At 36.4% G+C, this 12,629-nt stretch overlaps 1 protein-coding gene and 1 long non-coding RNA gene across 2 annotated transcripts in view; both read right to left on the bottom strand.

The window, feature by feature from the left end:
• LOC100374995 (enhancer of mRNA-decapping protein 4-like) overlaps positions 1-12,600 on the bottom strand; it is a 36,092-nt gene extending 23,492 nt beyond the window's left edge. The window contains exons 1-7 of the mRNA XM_085500685.1: positions 12,285-12,600; positions 12,141-12,263; positions 11,859-11,916; positions 1,975-2,115; positions 1,529-1,640; positions 1,274-1,373; positions 250-433 (exon numbers count right to left, since the gene is read on the bottom strand). Of these exons, the coding sequence (XP_085356811.1) occupies positions 250-433; positions 1,274-1,373; positions 1,529-1,640; positions 1,975-2,115; positions 11,859-11,916; positions 12,141-12,263; positions 12,285-12,411 (845 nt within the window). The 5' untranslated portion in view covers positions 12,412-12,600. The remainder of the gene's footprint in view (positions 1-249; positions 434-1,273; positions 1,374-1,528; positions 1,641-1,974; positions 2,116-11,858; positions 11,917-12,140; positions 12,264-12,284) is intronic.
• LOC146742739 (uncharacterized) lies at positions 4,542-6,045 on the bottom strand. The gene is made up of 2 exons (XR_014929723.1): positions 5,860-6,045; positions 4,542-4,817 (listed from the first exon to the last, which is right to left on the bottom strand). It is a non-coding gene; the product is annotated as an uncharacterized LOC146742739 (long non-coding RNA).
• Positions 12,601-12,629: the final 29 nt, after the last annotated feature.

Below are 12,629 nucleotides of genomic sequence, written 5' to 3'. Positions count from 1 at the left end.
GCCTTCCTGCTGCGACAATACTTTTATTGCACAGCCAACTGTCTAAATGTTGTTTACATATGCATAGAAAGATGTGTAGATGTTATTTGCATACAAAAAGTAGCCATCAAATTCTAACCTGCATTTAATTAGGTACCACCAAGTCCAATTTTGCTCATTAAATTATTATGCGAACTTAATGAACAAATATGATTAATTTATTTTAACAAATAATACCATGGTATAAAGTTTGCTGATACGAAAGGATACAGTATTTTACCATCAGTTTCATAAAGATCCCACACAAATAGATTTCCTTGCTCATCGATGCATGCTAATGTATTCGATGTGATGTGAGCGAATGATAAATCAACCACTATACCAACAAAACCCTTCAGAAGTACTCTCTCTGAAGTTTGGGAATTGATAACTCGAACAACATAGCCGGTACGACCTGAAAGAGAACAATAAATAACTTGTTGAATATAGAGGTAAAATGTTGTTTTTATTTTATTTGTTCAGATACATATCGTGCTTTATTTTTAGAATCATTTTAGATTAATTGGTGATGAGTTCAGGAAATTCAGGAAAACGAAAGTGCAGGGATATGTTATGACCTCTTGCATAGAGGATAAAATTATATACTGTAAATAACTTTACTTTCACTGGTTATGAATTAATTCCCGCTATTTTTACTGAAGGAATGATTCAGTGAAAATTTAATCCAGCAAATATAATTTTTTTCCCTATATTTTACTTTCAATTCATCAATAATAAGTGAAAATACAAAACACCCAAAAATTCTTTTCAGTGAAAATTAATTCTAGCTAAAATAAAGTATTTTATAGTATTGTATTTTTTCCATAAGTTATCACAGAGGTGTGTCTAGGATAATATTTTTAATGTTGTAATTTTTCAAATCTGTGATTTAGCAATCCGCTGACCAATATATACACCGTCAAATGTTGAGAGTGTGGATGAGTAATGAAAAATTAATAGCAGAATATTTAGACATACACTCTATTGAGAAAACTGCGATATGTATGTCTGTGAAGCGGTCTCAATTTAAGACCGCAATTCACAGGACAAGTTTACAAAATCATGTTCCCACCCACAATTTGTGCAACATGTGATTATATTAATCATAAAAATTGATACTGATTTGAAAAGTGGTCAGTCAAAGGTCAACAAAATTAAATACAAATTCACATGCATATATATAAACAATCATTTGTTGTCTTTGTACCAACTTCACACAATTTCATTGCATGCTTTTTAGAAGATGTCGTCTTACCTTTCAATGCATATGCAATGTACGTGTGGTTGACTGCTACTAAATTGCCAGTATAGTATTTTTGTTCCCAGTCATAGTTTGTAACCGGTGAAATTTTGACCTGTAATATCAAATAAATACTAATCAGTCAACAAATCAGTGTAATGTTAATAGACAAATTGGATTCAATTTATAGGACATGATGTGTCACTAACAGTAAAATAACTACTACATGTACAATGTATGCAACAATTAGTTGATATATAGATAACCTACTTTATTACTGCCGGCCGTAGTATTAGTAACTGATGACGCTTGACTCGCTGCTATATTGACTTCCCTTGCGTATATTGGTATACTACCTGTGGCATCATCCCCTTCTAATAAACTAAACAAAGAAGAAATATTTAAAATACTACATTAAAATAAATTTTCAAAATGTTCATCAATACTGTCTTCCTACCTTGTTTGTACAAATGATTTCTTCAATTAAACTTAATAAATGCAAAGTTTTTTTGGAAATCCAGGACTTTGATACACTGGTAATTTTTGTCCATGTCCTTTACAATTTGCAATTTGTAAAATATTATATATTTAATTCCAAGATGTTTTTTTAAATCATACATTCATACAGCAACCAGAGAAGACACCTGGGAAACACAAAACTCATCTATTTTTCACACTGCAAATTGTTCAGTGGTTTGGAGACAAATAGAACTTACATTTGTTGTCTGGATACTATTTCACCAGCGCTTCTAATACCGGAACCCATTAACGAGAAGCCAGAATCTCCTCCTCCACTCAAATGTAACTGTTGAGATGATGATGTTCCATTCACAGACGCACTGTTTGATGACCCAGACCTTCAATAACAGTTATCAAAAAAATATAAGCATCAAAGCAAACCAGTCTATATAAGTATTGACTGTACACCCACACATTTTTTGTTCATTAACAATAATTTTACCCATACTGCAATGTAGTTTTTTTTAAAAAAAAACAAAATGGCAGCAGTAGACCATCTTCCGTGCAGATCCCACATTATGCATGAAATTTAACATAACAACAGTACAAACAAGTCATTGAAAATGACACAGTCCCCGTTAAGTTCTCTTTGTGCTCGTCATATTAAAGCGGAGAGCGTGTCCTTAAAACTTGAGTTCCAAGTGGCGTATACAACAGATTGTTTATTTACATCAAAACACGTGTTTCGTGTCATAGTAATATGGTCAAAATAAAAACTGCCGTTATTCAGCCATCTTTGATCTGATTATGAAACACAGTGATATGTATGATGTATGTGCCAAATACGAATGAAAATGGTACATAAATTGTGGAAATATAGTAGTAAGGCCAAAAAGTCAGATGGCTGTCAATAGGCCATCCTTGACAAGATTTTGAAACAAACTGTCATGGACATGCATCCTAACATGTATAAAGTACATGTATGTGCCAAATTTGAATGAAAACTGACAGAGCACGTCCAAGATACCGCATAAAAAAACAAAAACAAGATGCCTGCCAGTCGACCATCTTTGATCCAATTGCAAAATAAATCGTCATGGACATGTATCCTAACATGTATAATCTATGTACCAAGTTTGAATGACAACTGACAAAGCATGTCCAAAATACAACATTTTCAAAAAACAAGATGGCTGCCAGTTGGCCATTTTGAATCGAATCGCTAAACCACTGCATGTGCATATGTCCCACATAAGGTACTAGGCACATGCAAAGAATGAATGGAATCGGTCCACAGGATTCTGAAATATGACGTTGGATAGACTGACACACGGACAGATGGACACACGGATGGTCGGACGGACAGACTCAGGAACTCACGGATGGTCGGGGACATGTATCCTAACATGTATGATCTATGTACTAAATTTGAATGAAAACTGACAAAGCACATCCAAAATACGACATTTTCAAAAAACAAGATGGCTGCCAGTCGGCCATCTTTGATCAGATTGTTAAATAAATCATCATGGACATGTATCCTAACATGTATAATCTATGTACCAAGTTTGAATGAAAACTGACAAAGCATGTCCAAAATGCAACATTTTCAAAAAAAAGATGGCTGCCAGTCGGCCATTTTGAATCGAATCGCTAAACCACTGCATGTGCATATGTCCCACATAAAGTACGAGGCACATGCAAAGAATGAACGGAATCGGTCCAAAAGATTCTGAGATATGACTCCGGACGGACGCACGGACACACGGAGACCGAATTATAAGTCCCCGTTTTCGGACTTCGTCCGAACGGGGACTAACAAAGGTTATAGCATTACAGTGACGTCAAAACCCGACAAACGTGAATGTGTACATTTTGCGTATTTCCATGCCCAATAATGTGGTATACACATTTGATGAGAGTCAATTTTAATGAAGTAATGCCATATTTTCTTATGACAGATCAGGCATTTTGACATTGAACTATTAAAAAAAATTTTAGTTCAAAATCCAATCGTTCAATCTACGTCTTTCACACATTACACGGGATCTCAAATCACCTATCAGAGTTACCAGTGACAGGAAATCATGATGCAGTAAATAAGGGGGATTTGAGTTTTAATACACAGGAAATTAAAGCAACACTCAAACTTTAGGACACTTAATCAAGTTTGATTCTAACAAATGTAAAGGTGTTTGTGGCCAATAAAAAAATGTGGGTTTTGCAAGTTTTCATCAGCCTTCGTCAACATTTTAGGTTTGGGAAACAACGCAATGAATTATGGGAAATAACATCAATCTTTTTGTAATGGACCATCATCGAACATGCACAGTGGGTGAACTGTGGCTGCAAATTTGTTTTGCACACACCAAACAAACAATATCATCGGCTGCAAGCAAAGTTGCCTCCAAATCTGATAAAATCTACTGGCATGGTTGTCTTGTCAGCCAATTAGGTGACTACATTCCTGGCTTGGTGGATGAAACATATTTGTGGGAACAGTAACAACTTATCTTAGCATGAAATAAAAGATCAACAAGGACACTTAAACTGAGCCAGTACAAACTTTGCGTTTGAATGACTGCACAGGAATAAGTGATAAATTTGAAAATTAAATAAACCATGTGAATAAAGTCAGTTTACAAACATGGGGCCCAGGGGCACCGAAGTCCTTTGGAATTAAGTAGAACTTGGGAAGCAGACATACATGATTTTAACTGCTACTGTTCAAGATTCTGACTATTAATATGTTCAAAATTCAGCAAGTAATCTTCAGATGAATGCAAAGAATCATCTTTGTTACCCAGTATACGTACACTGCTAGTCTTAGCACAAGTGCTATCAACTTGCTTTATATTTAGTTCCATTCAATTCATTATCAAGTACATTATCAGGTTCAGTGTCAAGTTTATTATAAGATATATTGCAAAGTAAATTATGAGATTCATTAGTAAGGGTTATACCCTCAATTTTGCATTTGGGACTGTTTCCTCATTAATTGCGTGACTCTTTTTTGTGAAGGCAGACTCCTCATTAATTGGGTGACTGTTTTTTTTATGAGGGCAGTCTCCTCAGTTTGTTTGGTTCATCTGCATGTTCTCTGAAAAAAAGGAGAAACACAAACAGGTTTAATGAAAGCACCATGTCATTCATACCTACAATGAATTTGTAGCACATAAATTTTGAGGCCTACTAGAATTTGAATAAAAATAATGATTGCACAAATAAAATACTGGCATATTTTTTCACCACGCATTCGTCGACTATCAAAACAATATGTAATTTAGCTATTAAGTTGCATATGCAAATCATCCACACTAGCAACATGACATGCAGATTACATCAAATCTGTTGAGATGTTCATTAGCTAATTTACATATACAAATTACTCCCAATAATATGACATGACAATTACATCAATGTATATGCCTAACAAATTTGATCCAAACCTGTTGAGTCATTTAAGAAATAATCCAAATTTAGTAAAAAAACAATATGCTATTGACAATTTACATACCCGGTATGCAAATTAACCCCAATAGTAATATGGCACACAGATTACATCAATGTACATCTCTATAAAATTTGGTCAAAGTCTGTCGAGTTGTTTAAAATTTAATCCAATTAGTGAATTATCCCTAATAGTGCATCTATTACAACAATGCATATCCCTATCAAAGTTGACTCAAAAGGCAAATGTGTCAAATTCTTCAAGAGATAATCCCAATTTAAGAAAAATATGGAAATTAGATAAATTACATATTGTGCACATAAAACACCAAAAGGTGCGAGGAGTGTCCCAAAGCATGTGTAATGAATTAAATAATTATTTCTATTCATGACCGCGGTTACAAACGTATTTTAGTTTACCCCCACACCCACAAACACGTATACCGTTAAGCCGATCGAGCATGGGTGGCCACATCGGGAGCCACATGCTCTGACTCGCGTGAACAGCGAGGGGTCCAAATTGCTAAATTACAGGATTACTCAGAATATATATTAACAACATTAATTATCAGAAAAGTATTAACAAAAGTCGTTCGATCACAAATATTCATAATTGAACTCTAGAAAAAAATCCACGATAAAACGACACACTATTAAAATGGCAGAGGCAACGATAAATTCACGCTACTTACCAGGAAAGTTGGGCGAGAGTGAACTACTTCCGGGTCGCGACCAATCATGTCGAAAAATGACCAATCACGTTTCGTGTACTTCAAGAGTTCAGTGAGTTGACTGTCATGACCTCACGTGCGATGAAAGGTGGCTGGATGGAGGTGTTTTCCGAAAAGAAATAAAATTTCCCGAGTCCCCCTGCCTGGCATTACAGCTAAACAAGGTCAGCTTGGACGTTCAGTTGCGAGACGTATAAAAAATGCAGCCAGTGACACTTTTCGAAAATAAAAATACAAAATAACCGCAATCAGACCATGCGCGTTGGTAATAAATAGAACGCGTTGTGACACAGTCTCACCAGCCTCTTTCACTGACGCAATATAATTATGCTATTTCCCAACGCACTTGTATTTAATACATTGACGAAAAACACCACAAGCAAAAATGTAAATCAAGCTTGTAATTACAAGTAACTCAATTCGAACGCAATATTCATCACTGTAAAAGTGGATAAATTCGAACCAGCCAGCTCATGACCGGAGACGTCCGGTCGTCTTTGTCGATAACTTGCTAATTCACCATAATCGTGGTGGTAAACCGTGACTGTTTAGCTGATTTTTTTCAGAAGATGGATATTCAATTCATTTTTCGTCTTAACCGTCGCAGTCTGCTTCATTGAATGTTTAGTTTGATAATTGATAAACATTGATTGATCCAGTGTGAGACTGTTGCTTTCAAGTTGTGTTTAATAATACAAAGATGATTTAAACTTGTTCCTTCCGTTGCGATCGTATTCAATATATGGAAATAGGATGTGTGTGCGTTTGCGTGAGTGAAAGATGGAGGTGAGATTTCTCGTCGCAACGCGTTCTATTTATTTCCAACACGCGTGGTCGGCGCCTTTGATTGCGTTTATTTTGTTCTTGCATTCGCGAAATCCATCGCTGGCACTGTTTATTTTGTCATGTCTCACAACTGAATGTCCAAGCTGATTTTGTTTTGGCTGTATTTAATAAAAGTACATTAGTCTTTACGAGTTTTGTATATATATCAGCATAATGTTATCGTCAATGCTAGAGTTCGTTTTTTTCTTCAAAATCTTTAATTTGAAAACGACAAGTTGACAACATCGAGTCGCGTTTCGATCGGTTTTTATGATTCACGGGGCCAAGAAAACAATGTCAATACCTACCGATGATGTTGAATAATATTTTTGTGTTTGATTCCATTTACCCAATGACATGATTGACCGCATTACGATTGTGTGTGCTTCGCACAGACTATGGAGCTAAAAAAAAAATCCATGCACAGACCACCCACCTCAGGCGAAGCGAACGGTACTTCCGGTGAAATGTGTAGCCATGTGCAATGTGTACGCACGCCACCCTACAGTTTTTAGCGGCTGTAACATCAGGCATTTACACAGGGCTGTGCAATGTCATACTGTTAGTAATATTCTCTCAGTTAAACTCCGTAAAACATGTCAGTACCTTCTGATGATGTTGAATAAAATGTTTGCGCTCAGACACGACTGACATGATTGACCGCATTGCGATTTCATGTGCATTCGCACAGACCATCCACGCTCAGGCGATGCGACGGTACTCGGTGCAATGTCGCACTATCAGTACCGGTTTAATATTTTCTCAGTGACACGCCGTAAAAACATACTTATCTTCTAAATGCACTCTATGATGCAAGACACCCGGGATACGCTGGGAGTTATTACTAGCATTGTATCGAGGTTAACCCTGAACACACGTTCCTGTAACCTCGTGTATTTATTCCATCGTGATTCGATGAATAGCCGTATGTGGTTCATAGCTCTCTTGTCGGCGCACGTCTTTTTTTATTGCTCAACGGTATTAGTCGTCCCCAGAGGTGACTGACAAGATACAAAACCATACTACGAACATAAATAAAAATGTAAAAATCAGTTGTCAGTCGTACAAAAGAGCTATGGAACCGCAGCTATGAATATAGCCGCTGGTTGTTGCCTGTCAGTGACCAGTTCGTGCAATAAAACAGCGCAGCAAGTGTTCAATTCGTCCAATAACACACACTACTTTATTAAGACAGCGCCCATGTAATCACAAATACACATCACGCATTGTATTCTATCAAAACAATTATTATACTTTAATTTTCATAGCAAAATTTGAGACATCGAATCACACTGCCATATCGTCCAATGGTGATTTTATGCGTAACTGCGCATGCGTGATAAATTCGAATTAGTACTATTTAATCTATCATTAAACGAATAATTTATGCGATAAACCATCACAACATACATGAATACATCAAATAATATACATTCTTTATTATGAAACTACAATTTGATAAGAGAAGTGTGTATCAGAAAAAATAACGCAAAATTTTACTATGCAAATTGTGCCACTCACCATGTATGATAATTGGACAGAGATTACCTACACTAGAAAAGCCTGATTTTGGAAGGTTTTTGGGCCAAAAAGTAATTTTAAAATGATTCAAGTCAAATAAAAAAAAAATGCCCTGGAGATATTCACACAAGCTATCACAATGCCAAGTTTCAGAAAAATAGACTGAAGGGTTTTTGAGATATCTTTATCTACAGCACACGGCCTACGGCCTACAAATTGTGATAGCATTAGTCCGTTGGACCGTTGGTCCAAAGGACTAAAAAAGGACATTTCTGAAACTTGTTTGTAGGGACTCTTGAAAATTCATTTTTTGTGATACAAATTGTACATACCGACAACTTGCGTGATGAATAAACTTTACAATGACCTTAATAATCTTAATTTTAATTTTACACCAAGATTGACTAAACAAAAAGAAAATGCCTCATAAGTCTGTATGAGCGAAATAGTAAATATGGGATTACAGGGTATAGGTGAAATAGGTCAGAGTATGACATAAAATATAGATTGTCAACATTCAGTGTTCCACACCTTCCCTAACCCTAATTTACTAATTTGTAATATGCATCGTGCATTGAATAAAAAAACAAAGTAATTCACAATATTGTTGTGAGTGGACAGAACAAGTTTCAACCTCATTGTCGCCATTTTGCAGTCAGCACAATCAAAGTTAGTTCAGTAATGTTTTTTTTATTAATAAATAGTTGATATTGTAGTATATTTGTGTCACATGTTAAGTTTAAATATTCAGAACACATTTGGTATGTACTGATTTTATCGATAACATTGTATTTCCAAGAGATAACTACTGACCCCTATTCTACACCGATTTCGATCCAACTCGCACCAAAACCAACTCGCACCAGACCAACTCGCACCAATGCTAACTTGCACCAAAACCAACTCGCACCATACCAACTCGCACCAGACCAACTCGCACCAATGCTAACTTGCACCAATGCCAACTCGCACCAAACCAACTCGCACTACGATCATATTTCTAAGCATTTGTGTGGTTCGCTTTGTCCCTTTGTTGCTAGGGACGTTTCTTGGATAATAAAAAATTACCTAAAGTAGGGTCTGCTTAGTTAATCAGCGGCAACCGGTACAACCGCCTATGAGTGGGAGGCGAACGTACCGGCGACTGACTAACCATGCCAACCCTACTGTAGGTCATTTTTAAACTCAAAGAAAACGGACTGGCGATTTCCGGTAAAGAACTGCATTTATATCGAATCAATCACGATCAAAAGTGAAACTGATTGAAACCCGACAAGAAGTCCGCCATCGGGGCGCTGATGGAGTACGTGGTGGCGGGGGTCAACGACAGACAATGGAAGACAACTGTAGTACATTAAAAAACTAGTAACATGTTTTTTCAATGTATGTGTCTTAACGGGCGAAATAATATACGATAGAAATTACATAACATCGGAGTTCTTGAAAATTATTAATGGCGAAATAATATACGATAGAAATTACACTATATCGGAGTTCTTGACAAATACTAACGGCGAAATAATATACGATAGAAATTACACAACATCGGAGTTCTTGAAATTATTAACGGCGAAATAATATACGATAGAAATTACATAACATCGGAGTTCTTGAAATTATTAACGGCGAAATAATATACGATAGAAATTACATAACATCGGAGTTCTTGAAATTATTAACGGCGAAATAATATACGATAGAAATTACACAACATCGGAGTTCTTGAAATTATTAACGGCGAAATAATATACGATAGAAATTACATAACATCGGAGTTCTTGAAATTATTAACGGCGAAATAATATACGATAGAAATTACATAACATCGGAGTTCTTGAAATTATTAACGGCGAAATAATATACGATAGAAATTACACTACATCGGAGTTCTTGAAATTATTAACGGCGAAATAATATACGATAGAAATTACATAACATCGGAGTTCTTGAAATTATTAACGGCGAAATAATATACGATAGAAATTACACAACATCGGAGTTCTTGAAATTATTAACGGCGAAATAATATACGATAGAAATTACACTACATTGGAGTTCTTGAAATTATTAACGGCGAAATAATATACGGTAGAAATTACACTACATTTCCTACTCTGCTTGTAGTATACGAGTGTATGAAAACGGAGTAAATTCTCTGATACAACATTCATGATTACTAGACAGTTTCATATCGTGGATAAGCTGTCCAAAGCTTCACGTTCGTCCTAGTACCCAATCGGCCTCATGCCGATCATGAAAAATACGAAATAAGCTTAGTCTATGCAACGCTGTATAATAATAATTGCGTATCCCTATTGGGATTTTGACTAAAATGCAATACAGATGTGGATAAAAACAAACAATTAATTAAAATGAGAATAAGAATACACACAATCAAACAAGCAAATAAAAGTAGAAAAAAAATGAATGATAAAGTAATTTGGAATCTTTTCCATATTTGTGTTGGTGAATGTTTGGTTTACTAATGCATGTACATGACCTTATCTTGAGTTAGCTGACTATATTGTTTTCAGTTTTACCTCTCTTGTTTTGAAACAGTTTTCTTTGTATTTTGCTATTTCTATTATTGTTTTTGCATCTTTATTATTTAAAAAATATATGTATGTGTTAATGTGTTTATTGAACATTGAAGTCTATTCCCTACTTGAATTCGGATTGGTCACAAGAGATCCTGGCACCACAATACGTACGAGAGAACCCGGCACCAAACGTGGTGTGGATTTACTATTGTTCAAGGTGTCAGCATTTGAACCTGCCGACTTGGTAATGTGTGACTTGCGCAAGTATTGCGCTATTTTACCATTGTAGGAGGCGTCAGTATTTGAACCTGCCGGTTCGGTAATGTGTAGCATTCATAACTGGCGTAGATCGTCTCAGACGTCGGTATTTGAAACTGCAATTTTGGTAATGCGCGACTTACACAAGGATTACGTAGTTTTATCATATATATAGCGATAGCCCCGAGAACAGTCCTGTAGGTTGGCCTCCTTCCGCTGTTCATTCGGTTCCCACAGTCCTGAAAAGTCGCATAGACCAAGGATTCGACACCTGCCTACAAATTTATGGCGTTCTGCAGTTTTCATAATTTTAACCAGCTAAAACATCTATATAGCGACCACAAATACCTTTTTTTGGCCGAAAAATTAACCTACAGTACTGGAACTAGTTTTACGCCAAGAACAAGATGGCGGCGTATGTTTTCGGTTGACATTGGAAATTGTCGATTTTATCGACCCTGGTGGGAAATCTTATGTAATTTTGCTTCCAGTTAAGGTATTTAGAATAGTTAGACGTATCGACCTGTTTACTTTTAACTGCAAAGCTGAATGCCTCTTAAATCGCCCAATACATTAGAGGTGGTGCGAGTTGGTTTGATGCGAGTTGGTTTGGTGCGAGTTGGCATTGGTGCGAGTTGGTATGGTGCAAGTTGGTTTTGGTGCAAGTTGGTTTTGGTGCGAGTTAACCTGTGACCTTCTACACCAACGCCTATAGAAAATAGTACAGTTGCCAAAGCAGTAGACTCTGCTGTTGGTTTTCTACCCCCAAAAATTGCAAACAAAATATTTTGAAAAGCTTAATAAAAATGTACTTACATTTCACCTACTGTTCCTTGGCTTATATCAACACTACCAGTTTTACTCAGGCTGGAATCTATAAAGAAATTAGGGATGAACGTCAACTCGCAAGTTACACAACTCAGATTTTATCAAGTCACCATCAATTCCTTTTAGGAGTTACACCAGAAACAGAGTAAAACATAAAGCCAACACAGAGCAATTATATCAGATTTGATCTGTCTCTGAACTGGGCAGAGTCCACCAAAACACACTGACAGATTAGACGTGTACTTGCATGCCTTAAAAATTGACATTTACCTTCAAGTTGGTCTGGTTTTACGTATCTCACGAGCTTCGTAAAGCTACTTAAAAGGTATAGGAGTGGTATCATAATATCCCGTTCGACCCCATCACCATTAGTTGTATGACGTGATCGCATAAGTCCAAAATCCGAAAATTATAACCGAAACCCGTAATGCATGACGGTTTTACCTGAAGATAGATCGAGGGCCTTCCCCACATTCAAGATGTCTTTCAGGACTTGCGTTGCTTCGGTTGCGCTCAGAGACGAACTGGGAGAGGAGTCCATTTCTCGGGGAATATCACTTCTGCACGATTCAAGGACTTCCTGAAAGTCTATCCGAAGTTCTGATGTTGTAAAAATATTCTTTGGGCGAATAAAAAGTATTTTTTTCCACAAATGACTTCACGATTTGCTTATATTTGGCATGACATGACTTGTTCGAAATGCGCATGTGTGTCAAGGCGGGACGATTAGACCACTTAGCATGGTGGCAAATTAACGGA

The sequence above is a fragment of the Saccoglossus kowalevskii genome, chromosome 6 (genome assembly GCF_978046115.1).
Source record: "Saccoglossus kowalevskii chromosome 6, keSacKowa6.1, whole genome shotgun sequence".
In the NCBI taxonomy this organism is placed as follows: Eukaryota; Metazoa; Hemichordata; class Enteropneusta; family Harrimaniidae; genus Saccoglossus; species Saccoglossus kowalevskii.
Note: the sequence above shows the minus strand (reverse complement) of the source record. Positions and strands in the feature narration are given on the sequence as shown.